General features: G+C 57.3%; 3 protein-coding genes and 1 long non-coding RNA gene across 4 annotated transcripts; 1 reads left to right on the forward strand and 3 right to left on the reverse strand.

Moving 5' to 3' along the window:
- Positions 1-844: 844 nt before the first annotated feature.
- Positions 845-5,710, reverse strand: GM2A (GM2 ganglioside activator). Its single transcript, XM_015641451.3, has 4 exons — positions 5,427-5,710; positions 3,501-3,653; positions 2,478-2,660; positions 845-2,364 (listed from the first exon to the last, which is right to left on the reverse strand). Exons 1-4 carry the CDS (start codon positions 5,541-5,543, stop codon positions 2,209-2,211), a joined length of 609 nt encoding a protein of 202 aa, XP_015496937.1. The 5' UTR covers positions 5,544-5,710; the 3' UTR covers positions 845-2,208.
- A 2,074-nt stretch (positions 5,711-7,784) lies between these two features.
- LOC107210592 lies at positions 7,785-9,287 on the reverse strand. Its single transcript, XR_001523962.2, has 2 exons — positions 8,797-9,287; positions 7,785-7,969 (listed from the first exon to the last, which is right to left on the reverse strand). It is a non-coding gene; the product is annotated as an uncharacterized LOC107210592 (long non-coding RNA).
- A 1,065-nt stretch (positions 9,288-10,352) lies between these two features.
- Positions 10,353-18,967, forward strand: CCDC69 (coiled-coil domain containing 69). The gene is made up of 9 exons (XM_015641466.3): positions 10,353-10,589; positions 15,553-15,622; positions 16,028-16,191; positions 16,389-16,464; positions 16,651-16,724; positions 16,956-17,057; positions 17,244-17,363; positions 17,598-17,695; positions 17,869-18,967. The coding sequence occupies exons 1-9, from the start codon at positions 10,542-10,544 to the stop codon at positions 18,035-18,037; spliced, it is 921 nt and encodes a 306-aa protein (XP_015496952.1). The 5' UTR covers positions 10,353-10,541; the 3' UTR covers positions 18,038-18,967.
- On the reverse strand, positions 18,593-25,287 carry LOC107210523 (cationic amino acid transporter 2-like). Its single transcript, XM_033517775.1, is given in 13 exon segments — positions 18,593-18,666; positions 20,073-20,257; positions 20,362-20,462; positions 20,600-20,827; positions 21,385-21,551; positions 21,894-22,036; positions 22,162-22,264; positions 22,602-22,738; positions 23,190-23,412; positions 23,798-23,934; positions 24,187-24,355; positions 24,602-24,757; positions 24,870-25,287. Coding segments are annotated over 13 exon segments (2,196 nt in total). The 5' UTR covers positions 25,243-25,287.
- Between the last annotated feature and the right edge of the window lie 1,245 nt (positions 25,288-26,532).

Consider the following 26,532-nt stretch of genomic DNA (forward strand, 5'->3'; position numbering starts at 1 on the left):
GTGGGGAAGGGCGGCAGGGCCGAGCCTCGAAGGGCCGCGGGCAGCGAGCGGCGGCCGGAGACGGGAACGGAGCTCGGCAGCGGTCTGCAGCACGAGTGCTGCGAGGGACCTCACCCTGTTCCGCCTGGAGGAGGCTCGGGGGGTGGCTTTTTCACGCTCTACAGCTCCCTGAAAGGAGGGTGAAGCCAGGTGGCGCCAGGCTCTGCTCCCAGGCAGCAACATGATAAGAGAACGGGTGCTAAACTGCACCAGGAAATGTTTAGCTTAGATTTTAGGAAGCCTTTCTTCACAGAGCGAGTGATTAAACATTGGAGTGGGCTGCCCAGGGAGATGGTGGAATCACCATCCCTGGAGGTGTTTAAGGAAAGACGACACGGCACTCAGCACCATGGTGTAGTGGACGTGGCGGTGTTCAGCCACAGGTCAGACTCACAGAGTGAGCTCCTGATCACAGAGATTTTCTCAAACTAATTGATTCCCTGCTTCTGTGATCCCCCACAGCAGGGCTGTTCCTTGGAGCAAGGCCTGCAGAGCCATACAGGTGTCAGGGTTATAGAAGGTCACCAGGATGAGCGACACCCTCAAAGCCCCCCAACATGGGCTCTGGCCCCCTGGGCCATGGCTGTGTCCCTCTGTCCCCACATCAGAAAGCAGCATTTGCAGATCCCTGCCCCTCACACAGGAACTGGCCACAGGGCTGCTCAGTTCCACTGGCCACAGCATCCTCCACCGCTGCCCCCACCCCACCAGCTCCACTTCCCCCAGCTCACACCCACATCCACACTATTCCCAGCAAAATAAATGTCACCTCCAGGTCACTCCCAGCAACAAGAAGCACCAGCTCTACATCCTGGTAAAAAGATTTATTAAGAACCTGCAGAACCTGCCCAAAATGAGGTTGCTGCCCTGGCACTGAAGGGGAAGCAGGGGCAGAGGGTTAGTACTTCTCCAGGCAGAGCCACAGGGTGAAACAAAGCGAGTGGAGGGCACAGAAAGGCAGTGGAAGCACATCTGCATGGTGGAGGAACACCCACAGCAGTTAAGGCGTATAAAGTGCTTGTAGAAGACCAGCCCTATCGAGGGGCTAAATAACACAAGCAGGCAGGGACAGCAAGGGATGTGGGTACCTGGTGGCACCTGGCACAGGGGAGTGATGACAGGCTCATGCCCTCCCTGAAACTGCAGCAATAATGATGCTACCTGCCCAAATGACAGTCCCCAGCCGCAGCCAGGAAGCCCCCAAATAGGATCCAGGCTGCTGGTCTTCATGGTCATCTCCCAGTCATCCCACGTTCAGGATTCTGCTGTGTTTGGGTGCCTCTGCCAGCACAGGGGAAGGATAGTCCCAGTGCAGCACCCTGCCTCAGCTCACTCCCAGAGGAAAAATGAGATAAGTGGGACTGGTCCTCAGCCAGGCTGTGCTCCAGCAGCTCATCACAGGCTTGTGTCCCCCTCTGGAGTGAGCACAGCCATCAACCAGCAACCTCTTCTGCTGCTGGGAGCATCACCAGCCTCTTGGACTCCCCTAAGCATGAATGTCCACGTAGGGCTTGGATGGTTTCCATCCTCTTGTGCTCCTGATGTTTGCCACAGGAGGGGCATGGGGAGGTGCCTCCACAGGTGCCTTATGCCACCAAGTTGGTTCCCTATGTGGGACAGGGACGTAGCAACAGCAGATTCAAAACTGCTGTGTGGGGACAGGTCTCCTGCAGCCACTTTGGGGACACTTCTGCAAAACAGCCCCATGCTAAGGCCAGAGATGGTGGGAAGCAGGGACACCCTCTGCAACTCATGCTGCATCCCTCCACCCTGCCCCAGCATTCCCAAACACTCCCCATGAACTGCTCCAAGTAATATTGCTTTTCCCTGGAATGTTTTTGTCTAAAATTGCCCTGATAGGATTAAGAGAAAAAAAAAAAAAAAAAAAAGAAACTGGATAAAAAATAACAACCCCAGGTCATGCTGGAGTTAGGCTCCAAGGCCACCCTGTCCAGGCAGGAGACACCCTGGTGGTGGGTTTGGGGACAGCAGAACAGCCAAAGGGGCCTCTCTGGGTGTAGCAGGGGAGGAGGCACTGCAGGGGGAACAGGGGCTGCCTGCAGAAGGAATGGACCTCACAGAGATGGCTTGGGACAGGATGGGGTGCAACTGGATGGGATGGGACAGGGGACCAAGCTGGTGGGGATAGGAGGGACGGTGTCCCACCCCTCAGTGGGAGTGCAGGGAGAAGGCCAGTTTGACACAGCTGAGCTCCTCCCCGCCATTGCTGATGACCACCCGGACGCGGTAGTTGCCATTGGTCATCCAGGAAGGGAGTTCCACATCGGGCACATCAAAATCGCTGGCTGGCAGGGAGTAGGAGCCCTATGGAGAGAGGGGACAGATAGGCAAGAGGTCAACCAAAAGCCCAGCCAGCACCAAAGGGCACAGTGGTACCCACTGGCACTGCCAGCGTCACCGCAGGGGCTCGGCCGTACCGCTTTGAAGGGGCAGTGGCAGGGGATGCCGTAGGTCAGCAGGGGCTCCGGGCAGGGTGTGCCGGGTGGGATGAGTTCATCCAGAATGCTGCAGACGTCATTGTAGGTGCAGCTGCCCAGCTGGTCGATGCAGGGCAGCTGGATCCAGAGGTCACCCAGTGCCTTCTCTACCACCAGCACTGCCTGGAGGGAAGGTGTTCAGCACCAGCACAACCAGCAGGGTCACCCACAGCTCCTCACCAGCCAACTCCCTCATCTCCTGATCGTGAAATCTTTGGGATGTCCATGAGGTCACTTAATGCCCTCCTGCCTCCCGCCCTGCTTTCAGTTCTTCTCAACCTACAGTTTCTGTTCTTCCAACCTCAGCTTGACCCCTTAAGCTAACACTGCCCAACACCTCACATCCCCACCTCCTTCTCCTTTCCTCTGTCTATCCCAAAACAGGGTGCTCCCATCCTGTAGCTCTGGCTCTACACTCCCCAGCACTTGCCCCACAGTCCCAGGCCCAAACAGACACCAGAGTATTGCTCAAGACAGCCCATGCACACTGGACAAGAGACATGTTCTGTCTCATTCCAAAACACTTCCCAAGAAGTGGTGCAGGGCAGCTGGCATGGCCCAAGGCTCCCTGAGCAGTGCCGTGGCATGTCCTTGGAGGGAGCAGCTGTGTTGGCTGCTGAAAAACAAGTGCCACAGTGACCTCCAGGAGCACCCACAGCACTTGGATTTCACTTCCCTCCTGAAGCCATTACATCCCCAAGACATGAGACAATTCAGGTGGTTTCTGTCCAAGGGACAAGGTTGTGAGGCTCTTGCTGAACTGTCTGCTCTCACCACAGGTCTCTCCATGCCCACTGGCCTGTTCTGGCTTACAGAGCCCAGTGTGCTCAGCCCTACACCTCCCCGCACCTCACTCCCCAAGGGCTGCTCATTCCTGTACCCAGTGCCAGGCATTTCCCAGCTGCCAGTGGTTCAGAGAAGCTCTGTCCTCCCTCACCACACAGAGACACATCTGGCACTTACCTTCAGAGGAGAACCCATGCTCTTGCCACTCTTGACAGCTGCACTGACACGCAGGCTCCCCGGGATGCTGATGGGGTCAGGTGCCACAGAGAGGCTCTGCAGCACCACGGGGTCCCTCTTGTCACCACAGTTCTCCCAGGCAAAGCCACCAACCTGCAGCACCGAGGGACAGGAGAAGTTAGAGGCAGGGCAAGCCCTTTCTTGTGTTTGCAGGAGGTTTATCCAGAGCTGCACTTCTGACCCCTGCCAAACATCTGCTCACAAAGAGCCAGAAAATGACCTTCAGCCCCTTCAAATGCCAGTTCTTGAGCTCCCAGCTTTCCAAGATTGAGGACATTGTAGAAACCCTGTTCATGTGTTCATTTGTATGTACTTTACACCCAAAGATTACCAGGCTGCAATTTCCAAACTTGCCTCAGCTCTGCCTCCATACACTTTGCATGTGACCAAGGCAAGATGTATTCTTCATGCCAGTGGCACCAAGCAAAGTGTGTGGGGACAGGTCAGAGCAAGCTGGGACCAGGTGGTGGCTTCCAGGGGGATGCTGGGGCAGGAGTGTGAGGGGATCCCCTTGGAGGGGCTGTGGGGTTGGCACAGCCTCCCACCTCATCCAGGATCAGCCCTACTGTTGCGAGCCCTCATCCACCAGCTCCAGCCACCTGGTTCCACATAGGAGCAGGAATCACTCGGGGACCAGATGAGCCGGGCTCATCCTCTGCCTGATACACCCCAGGGCCCTGATCCTGAGCTACAAATGAGTACAAATCCTGATCCAGAGTATAAATGAGCCAGGGAAGCAGCATTTCCCTATGGGATAATGAAAATCTACATGTAAGGAGATGTCACCCAAATGAGGGACATCACTTATGTGTCCTGTCTGAGTTAAGAGTCATGCTGGGACATCTCCCTTGTTTCCTACAAGTCCCACCAACCTCTCCAGCCACCACCAGTAAAGACACTCCGATTCAAAGGTGGAGGGATGGCAGCACTTGTTTGCATCAGCCACCTCTGAGCCTGCCAGAGGCAAGTGGCAAAGAGACCAGTCCCAGCTCCCTTCCCAAGCAGGTTTGGCCGGAGCATCCCGTGTCCCCATGGCACGATGTGGGGCTCTCACAGCCGCAGAACCGGTGGAGGCTGTATTGCCTGGTGCCACGCAGCAGCCCCAGCGGGCACAGCGCAGCCCACGCAGCTGAGCAGCCCGTCCCACCATCCTGCTCACCCGCCGGGAGCAGCCCAAGGCAGGACACAGGGCTCAGGACAAGTCGGGACAAGGGTAGGCTGCACCCCAACACTGAGCAAGAGCTGGGAGCCCCCAGCCCAAGAGCCCCCAGCCTAAGAGTCTGCAGCCAGAGCCTCCAGCGAGCTGAGCATCAGCGTGCGGCTGCAGATTGCTGCCCGCCGAGCCCCCTCCAGCCTTCCCAACCGGTTCCCTTTTCCCTCGGGCAAGCACAGCTTTCCTGGAAAATAAATTGCAATATTTCCCTCCACACCGCGTGAGAGTTACACGTGGTAATCGGCTGTGTCTTCATCAGCGCGTGTTAATGAGCCCGGCCCAGCACTCCGTGGGAACAGGGAAGAAGAATCTGGACTGGAAAACACTGATGGAGCAGCAATATGAGAGCCGGGAGACGATCATCCGAAAGAAGAGGCCGCTGGGTTTCTGCGCTGAGAAGTGTTTGTAAACACTGGATCCCTCCTGCTCCGAGCTGCCCCCAACCTCCAGCACTGCTCCCCAGCGCGGGGGGCTGCGGAGCCCCAGGTGCTCCATGGGCTCCACTCCCCTGCCCAGCCACAAACCCGCACCCACCAGCGATCTTCCACCCTGACGGGGCAGAAAATCGGAATGACGGAGTATTCCCCCTCCCCGCCCCGCCGAGCCCCCCGGCAGCCCCCTCCGTGCCCGAGAGGTGCGGGGTCCCTCCTCACCTTGCTGAGCCTCCGGGCCCCGCTGCGCTCCACCAGCAGCTGCGGCTGCGGCCCGGCGAGCGCGGCCGGGACGAGCTGCAGCGCGCACAGCGCCAGCGCCAGCCCCGCGCACAGCATCCTCCGGGAATGCGCCGGGAACGGGCCGGGGTGGGTCCGGGGAGCTGCTCCGAGCGGTGGGAAGGCGAGCGGAGGGCAGGGACCTCGGCGGAACCGAACTGGCAGCGGCCGGTCTATGAAGCCCCGAGCAGAGGGGATGAGCCCTCTCTCCGAGCCCGGCCCACCGCCCGATTCCCCTCCCTCCCCCAGGGACGCTCATATTTTCCCTTCCCCTTTTGCTTTTTTTTTTCCCCTCCCTTTCCCAGTTTCGCTGCCAAGCGCAGGACTGGACTCGCAGGGATGCTGGGACGGGAAGCGCCGCTTTCCCAACCTCGCAGAGCCGGCACTTGGAGCGAGGGGCTGGGAGCTGCACCCACTACCCGGGGCACACACGTCACCCCGCTCCGACGGGGGAAGCACGACCACCTCCCCACCACCCACCCCTCCACCCAGGGCTGCGGCTCTCCTCACGTCCCACTCGGGGGTGCCCCTGCTGTGCGAGGGTCGGTACCCTCTGCTCAGTACCCGGGACCCCCACGCTCCCCCCGCGCTCGGCACAGGGCAGGTGGCAGCTGAAGAGAAGAGATATTTCAGATATTTCAGATATTTCGGATATTTCAGATATTTCAGATATCTGAGACCCTCGAACCCGATGCGTATGAGCGGGGGTGGGGGGGACACTGGCATCGGGTAGCCCCTGACTGGGCAGTTTGCCACAATACCCCTACCACCCGTCCATGTGAAATATTGTATTTAACATCCCCTCTCCCATCCCTACCCCCTGTTCTGTGGATCATTTTCCAGACAGGGCTGCCCCAGGCACCCCCATCATGCAGGAACGGTCACATGCGTACCCTTCCATCAGGACTGGCACAGTAGCATGGATTTTCCCATATATTTTGGTGGAAGGATGCTTTTATCCTGCAGAGGGGACTGAGTCTACTGAGCACAGAGGACACAAGCGTGGCAGGTCTCAGACCTTCTCCCCCTGCCACAGCACATTCAGGAGCCACCTGTGAGACCTTTCCCCACAGTCAGCTCTGCTCCCCCTTGCACACGGACGCTGCTTGGCCTCCCCATATTGCTCCCAGCCCTGGGAAGGGTTGCCTGGCTTGTCCAAACCCCCGTCTCAGCTCTATTTTTAGCCTTTCGTCCTTATTTAGCAGCGAGGCCGGGCGGGAGCGTGCAGGCAGGGCGTGGGAGCAGGCAGGGGACGTGGTGGATGCTGCTGCCCACCCCGAGCCGGCAGCGACAACTGCGCCGCTGATCCACTGCCGAGGCTTAAGGGTGAGGAATAAATAGCCCGTTCCTCCCACCCGGGAACCGAGCGGAAAGTTATCCCCTGGGATTAGTTTTCACTTTGAGGCCCTGGAGCAGCCGGCTGACAGGGATAAGGATAGGGATGCATGGGGAGAGGCACGGGCACAGAAGGAGCATTGTGTTTGGGGCTGGGAGGGGAGCAGAGCCCCTCACCTCAGCTCCTGGCATCACATGTTTTTCTGCTTCTCACAGCCATTGTGAGCGAAGGTTTCACTTCCCTTTTCCCATCCTTTTCCACTTCATTTTGCCATGGGGGAAAAAAGAGAATAAAAGACTGCAGGAACAGGTTAACCCACATCTTTTTGCTTTGAAAAGCACAGGCAGGGACAGGAATGACTTGAAATCACTGCACTACCTCAAGGCAGAAGTATGTGTGACCTATATCCCCACTAAAAGAGCCTGAGACTTTTTTTGGGCTCCAACACATATGAGAACTTCTGCAATTCAAACAGTTTTTTCAGCTATCTCACCCATGCAAAATCAAGTCACGAGTCAGGAGGTCTCAGCAGACCTGGCTAAACACCTTGGATTTGCATTGAAGAAAAGCAGCCAGCACTTCATTACCTCTCATTTACAAAAGCAAACATTGCAAATGATGAGCAGGGCCAAAGGCTGTAACCATGACCACTTTCTGTCCACTGCTTGGGCTGCAGCTCTACCAGGACCCATCAGCCATCACCACAGGCCAGCTCATCACCAAAAGCCTTCCAGCAAAATATCCTCCACCTCTCTTTTTTGTTTTTTTTTCCGCAGACTGGGTTTCTGAAAATAAGATATACAAATAAAAAAGGCCCAAAAAATAAAAAAGGGATGACCCCATCTGCACTCACAGAACCACTCTGAAAACAGACCATGCAGGGCTGGCACTGACACTTGCCATCCTGTTGTGCCCAGTCCTTACCAGCTGGAACCAGAGAGAGAGAGCCACAAGAGACACTTAAACAGTTTGCACAGATGCTTTTCTTATCCATAAGCTTTGGCAAACACTTTAAATGACCATTGGTACAAATTAACTCGACTTTCCAGCTGTTATCCCATTTACGGCAATTCAGCTGAGCATGTGATAAAGCCTCCTCGTCTCACTTTTCTAGACAAAACCCTGGAGATGTCTCCAGCTGCTGTCATTCCTGGGGAGATATCAAGATAACACCAAAAAAAGACATTAGAGCAAACTTCAAAACAAGCTGAAGCTGCCTCAGGTGGGGCCACCACACCACCTCTGCTTTCCTGTCTGCCTGGGCAGGAATCCCCTGGCTGCCACAGTCCCCTTTTTCTCCAGGCTGCTACGTGCAGCCTCCCGGCCCTTGTGCTCCCCTGGGGTGCTCTGGTTACCCCTATGATGCCATGGAAAGCCCCTGCTTTGCTCAAGAGCAGCTGAGCAGAGCAGTTTCTGGCTGTTTAAGTGTTGCCCTGAAAAGGGAACAAGTTTTCAGTGTATTGGGGCAGAGGAGGATAAAGCAGGGCTGAGATGAAAGACTGATCTGTCAGACACACATCCCATGCAGTTTCCACAGGAGAGATTGGAAAAACCAAGGAATTGCTAAAATCAAGCTTGAATTAGAGAGCTTTGGGGTAGCACAGGCAGGGCTTTTGACAGGCAGCCTCACGTGAACCCACAGGCTGTAGGAAGGATATAACACGGTCTGGGCAGCTGTGTCTCCAAAAGTCAGCGATCTCTAGAAGCACAGGGTTGTCACACCAGAGCCTGCAGCAGAGGATGAGGACTGGGGTGCTGGAGCTGGCCTTGCTGAACAGGCCCATCCCCAAGCCCCAGTTCTGCCCTGCTGGCTCAATGTCTTCGCCTGATGTGACCAAGCTGTTTTTTCTCCACCACTGTCAAGAGAAATCCTAATTGGAGCCCCACTTTGTGGCACAAGGGCATCCCCAAGCAGCCCCTCAGCACCCCACAGTTAAAAGCAGAAATTTCCACAAGCACATGTGCAGACTACTGGACCTTTGTGCACCAGCAAGACGTGATGGCAGCTGGACAGACTCCTCATCAGCTGCCCACACAGTTGCTTCTCTTTGCAGCCACGGCCCCAGCAACGCATACTCAGCCTGGAAATCTGCATGTGCTTTGTTGCTTGCCCCTGTAGGCCTTCAGCCTCTGAAGTCTGGACCGGGATTTTTAATTAACCCTGGAGAGGTGGAGACCAGCACCTTGCACTTTTATCCCACGAACATCTACTCAACCCAAATTACTCTCATGCAGGGAAGGAGACTTGCCCCACTCTGAAGTGCTGGGAGAGATAAGAAGTGAGACGCTCTCGGTGGTTTCTGAGCAGTGGGAGCTGATGCCAGGAGCTGCTGTGACTCACAAAACTTCACTCAGGTTAAGCAGCACCCACCCAAGAGGACGCAGGCAACTGGTCCCACCAGTCCCTGGGAGACTTGGGGCAGCATGGGCCTGCCCCTCACCTTCCCCACCCTCCCATCCAAGTGGTGTTTCACAATTTCCCCCATGCCAGGGTTACCAGGGCAAGAAAAACACCTCCAAGTCGAACGTGACAGGACGACCAGGCACCTCCACTCCCTCGGCGCCCAGGCGAAGTGCCAAGGTGTTGGCATCCCCAGAGCCACAGGCTGCTTGGACTTCTCCCAGGGGATATTTGGAAAATGTCAGAATAGAAACTTGTTGACAAAAACTTGCGATGTTTCCATACAGGCACAGCCTCGTGACCAGGTTCAAACACTCCTATTTCAGCAGTTCTGGGTAGCACCAATGGGTTTTCAGGTCAAAATGTGTGGTCATTCAGAAATGTATAAAAATAAAATTTTTAAAAGGCATTTTAAAAATAATCAAAATCAAAACATTTAGAAGAACCTGCCTTTCCTCACATTATTTTTTTAGATGGGACAGTTTCAAGTCCTTGTGTTTCCCTACGTGTTCAGGACCCATTTCCAAAGGACCCAAATCCAAAGATTTCCTCCTGGGAAAGGGCACCCTGGCTCCAAGCCCTGCATTTGGGGCGTTTGGGATGCTCAAGAGAAGGGTTGCCAGGGTGCAGTCCCTCAGGCAATATGGATCACACTGAAAGCCCTCTCCAGCCACCACGAGGACCCCCAGAGCTGCACTCCTGCCAGGAAAAGCACCCCAAACTCACCACTTTTCCACAAATACCCACACACAAGCTGAAACTTGATGGGGTGATGGCAAAAGCCTGATGGATTCTGCTTTCTCACTCTCATCCCCACTCCTAAGAGGGCTGGGGTGGGTTCAGCAGTGGAAGGCCCCTGAGCAGCTGGTCCTGCTCCCACCCTAGCTCTGGTGCAGGGGTCCTGTTCCCCTTTCTCCTAGCCGAGGAGAGGACACCTCCAACGCAGAAGTCCTGCTCTCCTTACCCCACACCCACAACGGAGCATCCTCAGTGCAGGGGACCCGTGGGACAGAGCATTCCCGAAGCACCCCGGCCCAGGGCGGGGACACCCCGGGGTGGAGGGGGCCCAGGGCCAGCCCCGGGGGCGGGCAGGCTGCGGCCGGGGGCCCTGCCCGCGGCTCGGGGGTGCAGAGCACCCTCTCCCGGCGCTGCCTGTCAGCAGCTGCCGGACTTTTTTATTACTTTTTTTTTTTTTAATTATTTTTTTTCTGCCTGCCAGCTGGGGCGGCTCATCCCGTCCCGTCCCGTCCGTGCCCGGTGCCGCTCGCTGGGGGATGCCGCGCCCCGCGCCCCGCGGCTGAGCGGGTCCCGCCGGGGCTCCATGGGCTGCACCGGCAGCGCCCTGCGCTGCTGCCCCGTCCGTGCCGAGGTAGCGGCTGCGGGGACTTTTGGGCTGGGCTGGGCTTCGCTCGGGGCCGGGGTTGGCGTGGGGTCGGGGCTCCGTGGGGTCGGGCTCTCGTGGGACAGAGGGTACACGTTGTCGGGGTTTGATGGAGTTGGGGTTCGCGCGGTGCTGATGTTTGCGGGGAGTCCTGCTTGCACTGCTGGGGACGAGGGGTGCTGGGGGTACCCGGCGTGGGTTCCTGCCTGCCCCGGGGAGCGGTGGGGCCGGGCGGTGTGGCTGTCCCCGGCTGCCTTGGACCCCACCGGCACTGTGGTGGGGGAGGTGGCGGCGGGGACAATGAAAGCTGGCAGCCACCCGCCCTCCTGCATCCTCCTGCACTCTCCTGCACCCCTCCAGGCTCACCCCGACATCACGGGAATTCTATAATTAAGGGGCTGCTGCATCTGGGATGGTGATGCCTGTTGGAGATGCTGGTCCCACAGAAGACAGGGATGGGTTCCCCCAGCTAGACCTTTGCCAGCCTCCCACAGCATCCTCCCTCATCGCCTTGTGCTGAAGGCATCACTCCTGTAGGGGAGCACTGCTGTAGGGGAACACACCAAGTCCCCTCACATCTCAGCACATCACTCTGTACTGAAGAGCTCTTTGGCAAGGTCTGAAATTATCTTCTGATTGTTATTATCATCATTGTTGTTATTATTTGGTGTGCTCATGCTGCCCCAGTGCCGCATTGACCTCAGGAGATGTTTTTGCTGTCGGATGTGCTGTTCTTACTGGTGTTGGCTGTTGTGATTGCTGGAGGGTGGCAGGGGAAGGAGGGAAGGCAGAAAGGCCCTGTGGTGCTGCTGTACCCCCAGCAAGGGTGGCCCTTTGCAGATCCAGCTGTGAGAGTCCAGCCACCTGGGGCCACAGGACCCACTGCTGGATGTGTAGGGGGTGCAGGCATGGAGCCCCACAGCCAAATGCCTTTATTCTCAGCACTTGCAGGCTTGGTTGCTTCTCCACATCATGGAAAAAATGCCACTCTTTGCTATGTCATAAGATCAGATATTTCTGGGCTGGTTTGTGGCTCTGAGAGCTCTCAAGAGTGGGCATAGGACAGGGAGAAACAACAGCCCCAAGGCCCCAGGTGTTCAGAGCCCCACATTTACCGAAACACGGAAATTTGTCATTTGCCAGCAGACGCCTCCCTTCCTGCACTTGCCCGCTCTCGAGCTCCTCTGCTCAGCCCCGTGTCACTGCTCAGCAGCAGTCATTACCCACAGAACAGCCCTGCTGCTGTGACTGAAAGTCATTCTGAAAGCAGCACCTAAAAACCCCGTTATGGCTAAAAGGCATAAGGGCAGGCATGGAGCCACTCTTGCCCATGTTCTCATGTCCAGAGTGCCAAAAGGCAGGATGGGAGACCTTCACCTCCCACTGCTGATGGGTGGACTTACAGAGTTGGTCCCTTGAGCTTGCTTGGCGTTAGGGGAGACTTCAAACCCCAGAGGCAAGCCCAGCCAGAAGCCAGAAGCCAGAAGCAGGTCATGGGGTTGGGGACTCTGATGGGGCTGGGGGCTGCAGAGGCTTTTGAGGCCAGTCCCAGGTTTGAGATGACCTTGAGGAGCTGGTGCTGGGCTGGGTCTGGTGGGTGGATGACATACCAGGAGCCACTGCGTGCCCTGGGGAGGCGCCTTGGCAGCCTCATCCTTCCCTAGCACCAGTCTGCGGGCAGCAGGGTGATAAGGGAGGCACAGAGAGAGCCCAGCCCTGAGCTGTGGGTGCTGTCCCTGGGGTTTCCTTCCCCTTCAGCTCCATCCACCCGTGCTTGGCCACTCACGGTCACCGCTCACGCTTCGGTCACACTCCGAGCATCAGAGAGGCCAAGTTGCCTTCCCAAAAGGTCAGGGCTGCGGCTTGGCCACCTTCCAGGGCTGGGGTGAATTTATTTTGAAGTGCTAGGAACTGGACGTGGCACCAGGAGTCAGGGAAGGATCAGAATGCAAAACTCGGGGCTGTCAACAGTGTGAAGTGTTTGCCTACAGTCTGCGGCACAGATCTGACTGTAGGAGAGGTGATAATCACCTCCTAACACAACCATCGCCGTCACTGGAGGAAAGACAGCAGCAGGGTTAAAGACAGGTCCCACGGACCTGTGCCAGCATTGCTCTGGCAGCACTGAGCATCTGCTGTAGGTCTTGGGAGGTGTTACAGTCATGGACCAAATCCTGGCCCCCTTCTCCACAGCCACAAAGCAAAACCTCCTCCCCAGAAGCAGAGTCAGGATTTAAATACTCATTTCCTGGCTCTTTGTGATTTCCTTTGCTAGGTTGCACGGCTGAATTGCTTAATGTACTTGTAAAACAGGAAAAGAGGAAGAAAAATACAGTCCAAAACCCCACCTCACGCTAAGGGCTGAAGCAGAGGCTGCAGCCACCTCGGCTGCCCACACTGTGCCAGCTGCTCTGCACTGGTGCTCCCTGCCTCAGCACCCTTGGAGATGACTCAGGTCCGGTTGGAAATCCCTATTAATCCATCCATAAACAGTTCTGCTCCAAACTATTAGAAATATTTAGTTCTAAGAATGTAGATACTTTAGGTTTTTTCATAGCTGGAAGGTATTTTTGGCAGAGGTTTCCAAGACCTTACAGGATGAGCTGTGGATGGCCCCCACCTGCAGGATGTATCAGGCTGCTTCTTCCCCTGGCCAAAGCTGTTCCAGCTGGAGCAATTCCCAACCTGCTCCTTCCACACGAGGTGGATTCCAGGATGATTTTCCAGCTCTCCAAAATGCACTAGGCGATACCAGAGGTTTGGGTGCCACAAAGCTTCTCTGGAAGTGACAGTGGAAAGTCCCTCCATATTTCAGAGCTTTCAGCCAAATTTTGCTGTTCACACAAGAGGTGGAGCTTTTATCCCAAAGGGCAATTGAGTGCTTATGGCTAAAATTAGCTCTAGATGCTGTTTTAATTGCTTCTAGAGGTGGGAAGGTGCCTCACTCATAGCCTCAGGGCAAGTATTTAGATTTGTCTGTTGATGCTGGTGAACCTGTTACTCGCTTCAACTATTTCTGAGTTCAGTACAGGTGTATCAAACCATCTTCCTTTAGAGGCTGAGAGGCTCTGAGGTCCCATCCTGCTGGATTTGGGGTGTGGAGGTGAAGATTCCCCAGGTCTGTGCTGCGGACACTGCCTGTGCTACGGAGGTGACCAGCCCTGGGCTCTCTGTCCTTAGGCATCACTTCTGCCAGTGAGCAGGACAAATGCAGCAGAGGTGGTTTGGGGTCCCTCCTGGAGGTGGTAACAGCATCCTCCTCTCAGCTCTGCTGAGGTCATCCAAAACTCTTGAAGTCTGTGTCACCCGCTGTGTCAGGACGATCCTCCTGCATGGCCTTTTCCTGCTGAAAAGCGGGGATATGGGGTGAGGGGCTAGGGGAGGGGACCTTTTGGGACTCCTATGATGCCCTCAGGACTGCAGAGCCTCCACTGTCTCATTCATCTCTCTCCTTGATCTCTGTACTCCGACTTCAAAACCCATCACAGGACATAGGTACATTAAATACCAGGGAGATGCACACTGGCATGAGGTGTGGCAAGGGACAGGCGAGGATCCCTGGGGACCCTTTGCAGTCAGGTGTGCCAGGATTCAGCAGCATCCCAGGGCACCCCACGCTTTCAGGGTGAGCTGTATGGACAAGGAGAACAAGCCCTGTGTACTCTGACTGCCGGCTGCCTCCTCGCCCCCTCGCCTGGGCCACGTTCAACGCCGTGGCTGCTCATGCCATAGAAGGGAAGATAAAGCCGTGGCTTCCCAGAGGCTTGGAGCTCTCCTGCTCTCTGGAACTGCGCCTCCCTCCAGCTCCAGAAGGGGGGCTGCAGGGGAGGCGGGGACAGGGGTGTCTGTTTGCTTTCCCTTGCTTTTTTCCCAAGCCAGGCTCCCTAATCCGGGCTGTATTTGGCCGCGCCGCTGTGCGCGGGGCCGAGCTGGGGAGCAGCCGCTCAGCAGGTCCCGGCTCCCTGCAGGCAGCAGGGCTGCTTTCCTCAGGGACTGGTATTTGTAGGGGCCTGGAGAGCAGAAATGTGTCTTCAGGTGAATTTTCTCGCCCCTGGCACATCTGTGCCCTACCCAGAAGCACAGCTCAGTGCTGAGCATCAGGGATCAGATTTGCCCTGCGCCAGCGAGGCTGAGCTGAGAGCCTGTGAGTTTTGCTTCTATCTTTCAGCAACTGATAAAAATATATCCACTCCTTTTTTTTTTTTTTTTTTCCTTCTCCCCTCCAAGTGACTAAATTAAACCCATGCAGGGCTGGAAGGCATCCCACGGAGCTGTGTTGCTGGAGGCAGCTCCCGGCTCTGGGTTATCTCAGCCCCGTGGCAGCAGTGGGAGCGTGCGGGAGTGCGGGGCTGTGCAGCACATTCCTGCGCTCCTGAGGTCATTGCTTGGCCACCGCCTGCTCTCGCCTGCTGCCAGCCCTGCACAGGGGCTGTATCGCCTCTGATTTATGGCTATTTTTCATTTCTCACGCCTGCTCCAGCTGTGTCAAAGCCCATCTGTGTAAGGCCCTGGCAGAGGTGTGTGTTTGGGGGGCTGCAACTAGACTGACCTGAGCATCCCAGGACAGGAGGAGGGTGGCAAGGGAGTGCCAAAGCTGGAGCCCTGCCAGGTGCTGCCTGCTCTCCTCCAGCAAATGTTTTGCTGCTGGAGCCCATTTTTCACCATGTCGGTGGGATGTTGTGAGCATCCCCCAGGTTTTCCAGCTGAATGCCACATGGTGAACTGTCTGGGATACAGGGAATGGGCATGAGCCTGAGGCTGCCTATGGGCAGTACATGTACACCCATGGGTGCTCAGAGATGGGAGAGGGCAGGGGGCTGGGGAGGGACCGCTGCTCCCTGAGCTCTGTGTTGGAGCAGAGCTGATGCAGGCTCAGTGTGGGGTGTTCTCTGCCTGCAGCCACCTGCCCCTCTCTGTTCCCCTCTGCTCCAGCCCCCTCTCTCTCTGCCAGAGACAGCTAAAAGCCCAGCAGCAGAGGGGACCGGCTTCCCAGGAGCTCTCGGCCTTGAAGACAGAGAATGGTGAGAAAAAAATGTGGTTTCCCCCTGCTTTGCTTTCTCAGAGTGATATTAAGGAAGCAGTGGACAGGCCCCATCATGGCACCAGGGAGGATGGGGATGATGTAGCTGCATGCTGGTGCAGGGGAGCAAACAGGGCATCCCAGAGACAATGGCATCCCCTCCTCTCAGTCAGACAGGTCATCCCCAGAACAGACCTGACAAGCTCTGTGTCCTCTCTGAGCCTGCCAGCACCATCCCAATCACTGCTAATTTGGACGAGTGAGACAGAGGGAGGTGTTTCTCCAGTGGGAACAGGGCAGTGCTGAAGCCAGCCCATGGCACTGGCAGGTTCAGCTGCCCAGGATGTGCAGGTAGTCCAGACAGTGGGAGACAGCCAGTGCTGCTCCAGCCTCGTTTGTTTTGCAGCCAATGCCTCCCTGCTTCCTGAGGATGGGGAGAAGGCAGCGCGGCCGGAGGAGTGGACGGACAGCACGAGATTCCTCCAAGGCCAGGAGGAGGAGGGGAAGGAGCGGCTGTGGGATGCTGGCCAGGCAGGCACTTCCAGCATCTCCCAGGACATTGAGATCCAGGTCAGCTGGAAGGGCTGGTGCTGCTGGAAGTGGCAGCTGGGCATGGAGTGTGTCACCAGCCAGGTCTTCCCTGGCACGTGCTGGGCTGGGCTCAGCCACTTTTGGGAAAAGGAAGGGTCTAAAAAAGGGTGAGGAAGTCCAAAGCAGTGAAGCTCTGCATCCCTTACACTGGCATTTCTCATCTGACTGCTTCTCAGGTGGAAAAGGGAAAAGAGCTGGAGCTGAAGGAACAGCTTGATGCCCTGAGGAGAGAGCACATGGAAACCCTGCAAGGTGTGTGCCAGGGCAGTAGGGCTCCCTGCAGCTCCCCTCCCCTCTCCCCGCTACTGCCAGTGTCCCTTTGGCTGCCTGGGGGGACATGGGGACGCTGCTCCCTGCTCTCCAGAACTGTGGGGTTCAGGTGGGGCCTGCTGCCCCAATGTCCCCACACTGGTGACACTCATCTCCTGTTCCCCACAGAGCTCCAGAGAGCATATGAGCAGGAGAAGCTGCTGCTGACAGAGTCCCACCACAGGTCTGAGGCAGCCTTACAGGTACCAGCAGAAAATCCCTGGGTGGGTGGGGGCTTGTGGAGGGCTTGAGGACTATCTGCTGGCTCTGCCATGGTGCCCCATGTTCTTCAGTGGTCACCTCAGTCCCTGGTGTGCTCAGGGACCACATCAGCTCTCCAGCCCTGGTGTTATTTTGGTACCACAACCCAGCAGTCCCCAGGCTCCAAAAGAAATCCCAGATACCACATTCTGCTTTTTCCCTGGTTCTCTTAGGAGACAATTCAGGTACTGAATTCCCAGCTGCAATCCTTCCAGGAGAGGATGAAGCGGGTGGAGGAGTCACTCCTGAGAACAGACTACAAGAAGCACATCCAGGTGCAGGGAGGGGTGTCAGGGAGGGGACCTGCTATGGGGTGCTCACCCAAGCCAAGGGGCCTCTCTGAAGGGCCCTGGCAGGGTTGGGCTGGAACCAGGGGGAAGCACAGGACAGCTGAAGGGGGGGAGCAAAGCCTATGCCAGGGAGGCACTGAGGTCCTTTGGACACAAGTGATGGCCCTGCAGGAGCACGGGAGCCCCAGCCCCTTCTGGGAGCAGGAGCTGGAGAGCCTGCACTTCGTCATCGAGATGAAGAACGAGCACATCCACGGCCTGGACAAGAAGCTGCTGCACCTGAAGAACGTGGTGGGTTGAAAGGGGGGGTCACAGGTGGGCTTTCCTCTTTTCAGCTCCTCTACCCACCTAAATTCTGCCCAGAAACCACAGCTGGAGCAAAGGTGGATAGTGCCCATTTCCTCTCTTGGCATGGAGAGGGGATGTGGGAGCAATGCCACCAGACCAGCATTTCAACCAAAATGGGGTGGCAGGGGGCTCAGAAGTGCTTCACAGCTCTCTCCTCACCCTCATGCCTCCTTTCAGGAGGAGAGGAACCTTCTGCTGGAGGAGAAGGTGAAAACTCTCCAGCAGGAGAACGAGGACCTGCAAGTTCGCACCCAGAACCACTTGGTCATGGCGAGGTAAGTGCCGGTCCCAGGGGCAGAGGTGGCACTCTGATGGGGGACAGGCGGCGGTGCAGGAACACAGCGGTGCCCGGCGGGTGCGGTGCCCGGCGGGTGCTGTGCCCGGCGGGTGCTGTGCCCGGCGGGTGCGGTGCCCGGCGGCTCCGGCAGCCCGTGCCCTCTGCCCGCAGGCAGCAGTCCGAGGAGCTGCAGGCCGCCCGAGGGGCGCTGGAGAAGGAGGCGCAGCTGCTGGAGCAGGCTCGCCGGGAGAAGGAGGAGCTGCTGTACCGTGTGCTCAACGCGGGGGACGGCAGCCCCTTCCCCATGGCTGCCGGCGAGGTGCCCCTCATCGCCACGTAGCACCGAGGGCACCGCGCTCTGCCGGGGACTGCCGGGGCTTCCCCGCAGCCCTGCGAGCCCGGGGCTGCTCCCACGAGTGCCCCCAGTCGGGGCAGGGCTCCGGGCTGGCCGAGCCTCGCGGACCGGAGTGATGGAGCGATTCACGGGACACTCACGCCTGCATTTCCCCAGCCCGTGTGGGGCTGCAGAGGGACTCTGGACCCCCACCCACGCAGTCCCTGCAGCCCTTCCTCTGGTGAGGGCTGTCTGGGGGTGAAAGGGGTCAGCCAGGACACACAGACTTGCATTGGGCCGGACCCGACCCAGCACTTGGCTCTGAGTATAGACAGCAGCAGGGCTGCCCCAGGGCATGAGGACGATGAGGCCGCTAGGACAGGATCGGGACAAGCATCAGGAGGATGAGGAGGGCACTGAGGACATGGTGTTAACCTCAGCAGGCAGGGCTCCCACCCATGCCCTCCTATTCCCATCACCTCTACTTTCAGCAAATGTCTCCCAGGTATTGCTCCTGCAGCTCAGGTGTGTCCCAGCTCACTGCCACGAAGACCCCAAGCCCTACTTGTCCCTGCTGACCATCAGCAGCACCACCAGTCCCATCTGCTCCCCCAAAAGCTGGACAGAGGCTGGAGCTGCACATTCAGGGAGCAAAGCATCCTCCCAAGGGGTATCGGGCTTTGGCACATCACATCCCTCTGCTTGAGCTGATGCATCCCCAGCAGGGAAGGTGCTGCCAGCATGGCTGTGGGTCAGGGCTGGATGCACACAAGCACTTTGCCCTGAGTGTGGAGGGAGTCACTGCTCTAGGGCTGTCACAGGCCTGTCCCCCTCCCAGGGCTATTTAGCCAGGGCTGTGTGTGTGTGTGAGTGTGTGTGTGTGAGTGTGTGTGTGTGTGTGAGTGTCTGTGTGTCTGTGTGTGTCTGTGTCTGTGTGTGTGTGTGTGAGTGTGTGTCTGTGTGTGTCTGTGTGTGTATGTGTGTGTGAGTGTGTGTCTGTCTCTGTGTGTGTGTGTGTGAGTGTCTGTGTGTCTGTGTGTGTGTGTGTGTGTGTGTGTGTGTGTGTGCTGGCTATAACAATTACAAATCTGTAAGAAGCAGCAGCCTCAGGAATCCCATGGCAGTGGTTTGGGGGACTGCTGCAGGAGCGTCCCAGAGTGGGGCTGTGTGCTCCACACCCCATACAGTGGGAAGAAGGGGAAGGGTGGGAACTGACACCACAAAGACTCTTGAGTCTGAAGCTCCAGATGAGGCCCTTAAGGCCAATCCCCATTTTCCTGCTCCTTTCCTCTTTTCCTTCATTTCAATGGGCTCCCAGCTCAGGGCAGACCCGGACCCTCCCAGCATCAGGGCCACTGCAACAGCCACTTCCGTCCTTTGTGCTGACCCTTATCAGGAATAGAGCAGCTGAACAGGCAGCCAGGATGGATGTGGGGTCCAGCTCTTACCCACACACCTCCATGGGGTGGCCAGAGGGGGAAATGGGGAGCCTGCTGTGTCAGAACCATGTCCCACCAGGGCACCCTCTGCTCCACACATCATCTGTGCCTCCCCCAGGTGCTGTAGCACCAAAGCAGGGGATGCCCCAAAATCCTGCCTGGTTATGGCTCAAGGGATCAGGATTTCTGGACAAAGGGATATGAGGCTGCTGGGGTCTGGGATCCTGCTCTGGACACCTGATACCGTGTCCCAGTGCCCCAAAGGCAGATCCTGCGTGGGACTTGGAAGAATGTGCCCGACTCTGGGAAAGGGGACACTGGGAACTGAGGAGGAGGAATAAATGAGTGCAGAAAAGAACTTACACACTATGAAGAGGGAAAAGCTTGGACCAGGCAGTACCTTGATGGTCATGGGGGGAATGACAGGTCAGCTCAGGCTGGGTGCCCAGGCAAAATGGAGGGTCAGGACAGCACAAGAAGCCTCCACCCCATTGTGAGCAGCTGAAGGAGCAGGGTGGGCAAGGGGGCCTATGGGGTGCTGCAGGGAAAGGTTTCAAATGAAAAAAAAAAACTAAAACAAAACCACAAAACCACAGCCCAACAACAGCAGCAAAATCACTTGTGTGCTTTATCCTCTCCAAACAGAATTCCTTCTGCAGGGGCTCGCTGTGAGGATTTGGGTTGCTCAGGAAGGTTCACCAGACTCGGAGAAGCTGCTCCTGCAGCTCTGGCAGGGCTGGCCTCCTCTGTGGGACAGAACCCACAGCCCAAGGGGCTTCCTTGCCTCCTGGGCACAGGATGGAGGAAGCCAGGCACTCAGGAACTAGCCATCCCCTTTTATTGCCCTGGAGCAGATGGGCACAGGGCAGCCCCACAGGGCTCCAGGGTCACCTCCCTGGCTCTGCTTCCTGGCAGCTCCTGGGGCTCTGTCCCTTCAGGCCAGTGGCTCTCGGTGCTGTGCCAGATCCCATAGCCAAAGTAAATGAGGAAACCTGGAAAAGGGCAGAACAGGGTGTGTATGGACTGTTTCTCTTCCTTCTCCTCCCAGCCACTAAGTGCTCACCCCTTCCTTTAGGCCACCTATCAGAGGACATGGTGCTCCCACCACCGCTGGACATCAAAGGTCAGCATCTCCTCCCTCCCCACCACCACTCAGAGCAGCATTAGTGCCACGGGCTCTCAAACCACCAGAGCCCCACCCAGAGGGGCTGGTGCCAGCTCGGGGACCTGGTGAGTGGCTGTGCTTACCCACAGCCATCCAGAGCAGGTACCGCAGCCAGGCGGCCGCGCTGAGCTGGGCCATCAGCACAGTGTTGATGGAGATGCTGAGGAGAGGCAGGAAGGGCAGGCAGGGAACCTGCAGGGAGCACAAGGGAAAATTCCACAGTTAAATACAGCTCTTTGCTGCTTTGGCTAGTTGTCCACAGCCAAGAGGAAGCCCGGCCTGGCTGTGAGGTTCAAAGATCCAAGCTGGAACTGCAGCCTGTGCTGGAGAAGGGTGTTTGTGGATGGTGTTTTTGGTTGACAAGTCCCGCACTGGGGCAGGAGGTACAGCACAATTTGAGGTGGGAGGCAGCAAAGCATTCATAAAACTAAGCCAAGGTGTTAAGGCCAGGTATCTTTCTACTGAGAAGTAGCTGATTCCCCAGCAGGCACAGGGCTCAGTTGGGAGATGCCCCTTCAGCCCACAGGTCATGGGGTGAAGAACCCTCATGGCCCCTATAGAAAACCCCACAAGCTACATGCTGCCTCCAGCAGTACCTTATTAACGTGGATGCAGCAAAGATGTGCCTGACCTAAAGCTGAGGGAACACCAATGGCATCCTTTCCCCACAGGGCTGCAGCACTTGCCTGCTCTCTGTGCTCCAGGTCGTTCTTCCTGGGTACATCCCAAGGGTTGGGCTGGGTGCTCACCATGAAGGATGCTCTGTCCCGGCTCTGAGGCTGCCTCCAGATGAGAAGAGCTGCTGCCAGGATCCCCAGAAGAGGCAGGGCCAGAGCTGTGATGCACCAGGCACCCCCAGCCCACAGGCAGGGCAGCCCAGCAGCACTCACCCAGCTCAGGGCACAGGCCAGGGTGGCTGCAGAGGGACCACGGTGTCAGGGCAGCTTCCCTGGGCAGGGCCCATCCCTCTCCCAGGCTGCCATGGTGACAAATGACAACCGGGGGACATGACTGGGTGGCTTCTCATGGTGGGTTTAGCTTTTCCCTCCAGTCTGGGAAGCAGAGGGAGCAGGAGATTTCCTGAGGTCCCCTTGGGGCAGCCAGCTGTGTGGCAGTGGGGTGAGGGCAGGAAGGAGCCAGGCAGCTGCTGGGCGGTTTTCAATGGGCAGGAACCACCAGCCCTTGCTACAGCAGGGATGTCCCCCATGGCTCCCCAATGCCAGCTCCTGTAGAGCCCATCCATCATTCCCAGACATACCTACAGCTGTCAGAGCCCAGACCACCACAGCAGAGGAGCCAGGGGTGGCATGGGGGGGTGGCTGGAGCAGGTGGTCCCACCAGAGCTGCACAGCTGGGACCTTCCCCGCAGGAGTGTCCCGAGCGCTGGGCTCAGGCCGATACCTGAGGAGCAGACAGACATTGGAGGTCAATGCACATAAACCTGCACCTGCAGTGCACCCAGGCCAGAGCCTGTCCCAGGCATGGCCCACACCAGAAGCCCTGTCCCCTGTCCCCAGCAGTGTCACCTGAGCAGCAGCACACAGCCAGCCACTATGGAGTAGGCCAGCAGTGTGCCAATGGACATGGTGTCTACCAGGGCCTTCAGGTTGAAGAGAAGGGCCAGGAGAGCTGTGGGGAAGAGAAGCCCTTTCAGCCTCTGAGCAGAGCTGGCAGTGCTGCTGTGCCCACCTCAGTCATACTCTCCTGACCTCCCAAATCCCCCTGACACCCTCTGCAACAGAAGCTCGATGAACTGATGACACTTTGTCACTTTGACATCCTGTCACCTCCTGCCTGGCAGAGGCTGAATCAGTGTCTGGGACACCATTGAGGTGTCCTCACCCACCGTGAGGAGATCTGTGTCTGGGTGAAGAGACATTGCTCAGACAGCTGCAGTCAAGCTAGAGGGAAAGAGGACACCCAGCAAGCCCTGCTCACAGGTGAGAGTAACCCAAGACTCACCCACCTGCCACTCCCCCAGACACCAGAGTTGCCACCACCGGGCACTGACGGCGACTAACTTTGGCCAGAGGTTTGAAGAGGAGCCCATCTCGAGCCATTGCATACAGGATCCGTGGCATGGGGAGCATGGAGCCCAGGAGGCTGCATGAGAGAGGAGAGGAGATGGGGGAGGATTCCAGGAGGTGCTATCCTGACTTCTGCCCCTCCAAGGGAGCTCCCATTCATCTGTATGGCCTATAACCTTCTCAACACCATCTAGCAAGGTCATCACCTTCCTCACCACCAGATGAGGGACAGTGTCAGGGAACACAGGGGTCTGCAGTCACCTGTGCATGCCAGAACACCTCAGCCCACTCTTGTGGACATGGTGCCACCTGACCACTTCCTCCAGTGGCATGCCAACAGGTTTGGCTGCTCTCAGTCAGGAAGAGCCAGGATGGGAACACCACGGTTTGTGTGGAAAGGGTTTTGGCCAAGCAGGAAAGGCAAGGAGGAATTCGGGAGGAAGGGGATAGGGATATCTCCTTGGATGTGTTACAGCTCCAGCACCTTGCTCTGAACCACAGAACCACCATCAGAGGACACCCCTCACCTGGTGGTCAGGGCACACAGTGACCCCACAGCCACGGCGTACTTTGCAGCGCTCCAGCCAATGTGCTCAAAAGCCACTGGCAGTGGGCTCATGGTGTCCAGGAGGTAGTAGGGCATCATCAGGGTGAGGGCAGCAGACACCCCAAAGTAGGCCAGGAAGCAGATGAGGAGGGACAGAATGATGCCCATGGGGATGGATCTCTGTGGGTCCCTCACTTCTTCCCCTGGGGAGGAAAAGCTCAGCTGTAGGAACAGATGCTCCTTTAATGTGCATGGCATGCTAAGAGCCCAGCTCAGGCTGGAGAGCAGATCCTATATCCGCCCAAGAGAGGACACAGACCTTCTGGCAATGACCACTAGATGTTCTAGTGAACATCTAGTGAACATCTATCCCAGGGATATTGGGATGGAGAATGTCTCTGCTTCAGGATTAGCCCAGACATTCCACATGAGCACATAGAAAGGGCAGGAGGGGGTGGCTGCAGCACAGAGCTGGGAATGTGCCCATTTCCCACCTTACACCAGTTCCCAGAGCTGTGGGGCCACTCACTGCCACAGCCCCCCAGCCTGCACAGAGGGTCCCAGCAGCAGCACCTCCACCTCATTTACCTGTGGTAGCAATGCAGTCAAATCCAACAAAGGCATAGAAACAGGTAGAGGCTGCAGCCAAGGTCCCAGTGAAACCATAGGGCATGAAGCCTCCCACCCCAAAGGCACTGGTCATGTTGTCCACCATGGACTGGTTCCTGGGAGGAGGAAGAAGAGTCAGGCAGTGCACGGGGGTCAGTGCAATGGGACTCCAGGATGGGGTCAAGTTGAACAGTCTATCCAACCCACTCAACCCATAGCATCAACCCAGCAGGGCTAAGGACTTTGTCTCTTTGACACATTTCCAACAGGCAGAAACAGAGAAAGTGGTATCTCCTGGCATAAAGCATTGGGGTGCTGACACCCACCCCACACTGAAGGCAGCACGGGGAGAGTGAAGCCCCTCATACCCAGCCTCGTGGGCAGCTGCCTGTGGCAGGTCGTCCTCCCTGAGCCTCCAGTTGCTCATGTCACCTTTGATGAAGCCACTCACTGTGACAAAGAGCAGGACGAGCACATTGAGAGCTGTGAAGGCTTTGTTGACCATGGTGGACTCCTTCACTCCAAAGGAAAGAAGCCCTGGAGAATAAAAAATCAAAACTGGATGAGCCCCCTAGATGACTCTAGGGTAGACATTACCAGGGAGGGTGGAAAAGGGGGGCAGTGGTAAATTCAGGACAACTTGCAGATTTCCCTAATTCCCTATTCTTTGCTCAGGGAAGTGGCAAAGCTTCAGAGGGATCGGCCGCATTCTGAAGAGCCCATGGTGGGGTGAGGAGCTCATCATCACCCTGATGGAGAGTGGCACGGGGGGAGGCATCCTACCTGCCAGCAGGATCACCAGGCCAGCAGCAAATGCATCTGGGTGCTCTGCCAGCCCCACAGAGCCCATGGCTGCGTGAGCACCCAAAAACCTCCCCATCTTCTCGCCGAGGAGCTGATCAAAGGTAGCGCTCCAGGCCCGGGCAACGCTGGCTGTACCTGGGGAGAGGTGATGGCTGTGTTCTGGTGTTCTGGTGGTCCTGGGAGGTCTCAAAGGACACCCAGCAGAGCCACCAACACAGTGGTGGGAGGGATCACGAGGGCCTTATACCGATGACATAGGACAGCAGCAGGTTCCACCCAGCGAGGAAGGCCCAGAGCTCGCCCACTGTCACGTAGCTGTAGAGGTAGGCAGAGCCAGCCAGGGGCACACGGGCCCCAAACTCGGCATAGCACAGCCCTGCCAGGGCAGACACCACAGCTGCAATCAGGAAAGAAAGGACGATGCTCGGGCCAGAGCTGGTCTTGGCCACCTCCCCTGCCAGGACGTAGACACCGGCCCCCAGCGTGCTGCCCACTCCCAAGGCAACCAGATCCACGGTGGAGAGGCAGCGGCGGAGGCTGGAGCCCTCTGAGCTGGCCGGGACTCGTTTCCTGCGGGAAAGCAGCTTCAGGACAGAGCGTAGGCGGCCCCAGCACGGCATCTGCAGGAGAGGAGAGCAGCAGGGATGAGGACACTGCTGCCCCACAGGCACTGACCACCCTGGGGATGTGACACAAACCCAGCCTCAGTGGTTTGCTTGCAGCTCCCACCATCCACACAGCGCTCATTCTGCCACAAAACCAGCCCATTCTGGAGCAAGATGGGGCTCAAGAAGCTGTGCTGCTCTCTCATCCCCAGTGACAAGTGGAGCTGTGCATGACTGGGGTTTGTTTTGTTCTGTCCAATTTGTGAGAGGGGACAAGGACATGTGTTTGTCCCCCTGCCAGCTCAGGAAGTCCTGTTGCTCCAGCAGTTTCGCCAGCAGCAACACACAGCCAGGATTATCCCACCTTTGACACTGAAATGATTTGCAATGCAGAACCCATGCCAGAGAAGGAAGGATGGGAGATGCTCTGCTTCTGGAAATTGCCTTGAAGTGCACTTGAAGGACTCACCTGCTCAGCTGGAGATGCTCACACAGCACCTGTAACTGTGGGTCAATGGCACAGCTCAGGTGGAGACTGGATCCCCTGGCCCATCACCCTGTGCAGTAATGCTTTGGCTTGCTGGGAACACCAGTGGGGATGTCAGCCTGGCAGAAACCCCAAATTGTGTGACATCTGTGCTTGGGGGAAGGTGTGCTTGGTATGACATGCCTGGGGTTTGTGTTTTCCCCCAGCCTGCACATCCTTTCCCAGGAGCTCCAGGACTGCAGAACCTGCCTTCACATCCCATGGTGTTGCCAGGACCTCCAGGTTACCCCACAGCAAAGCAAAAGTCGTGCCACACACTCCAAATGCCATAATCTGTTATTTACACATACAGGAGCTGGCTGGAAACCCTGTCCAGTGGCACATCCCTGTGGCACAGGGGACATGTCATCCCTGCTGTGAGGTGGAACTGGAGGGGGACAGGGACAACCCTGCCTGGCACCCAGACCCGCAGGATGAGGTGTTCCTGGTGGAATCTCCAGGATAAATGCTGTGCCTTGGGGGTGAGGAGCCGCTGCCCTCTCGCCCCCCCAGCAGCGCCCACCCTCTGCACAGCCCCAGCCCCGCCCAGGGCACCTCGCCCCGGGGATTTTCCCTTCTCCTGCAAGCAAATCACTCACCCCAGCCATCCTTTGCTCCAGCGGCAAGCTGGTGGGGACAACGAGCACCAGGCATGCCCCCCTAACGCTCTCCCCTTAAATCCCTTGTGGGAGCACCCTGGCCCTCCCCGCTCTGACCACTGCTCCGGGCTGCACAATGCACAATCTATGCAGAAATATTTTTCCCACAACGCCTTCCAA

Source organism: Parus major, chromosome 13 (assembly GCF_001522545.3).
Source record: "Parus major isolate Abel chromosome 13, Parus_major1.1, whole genome shotgun sequence".
NCBI classification, from domain to species: Eukaryota; Metazoa; Chordata; class Aves; order Passeriformes; family Paridae; genus Parus; species Parus major.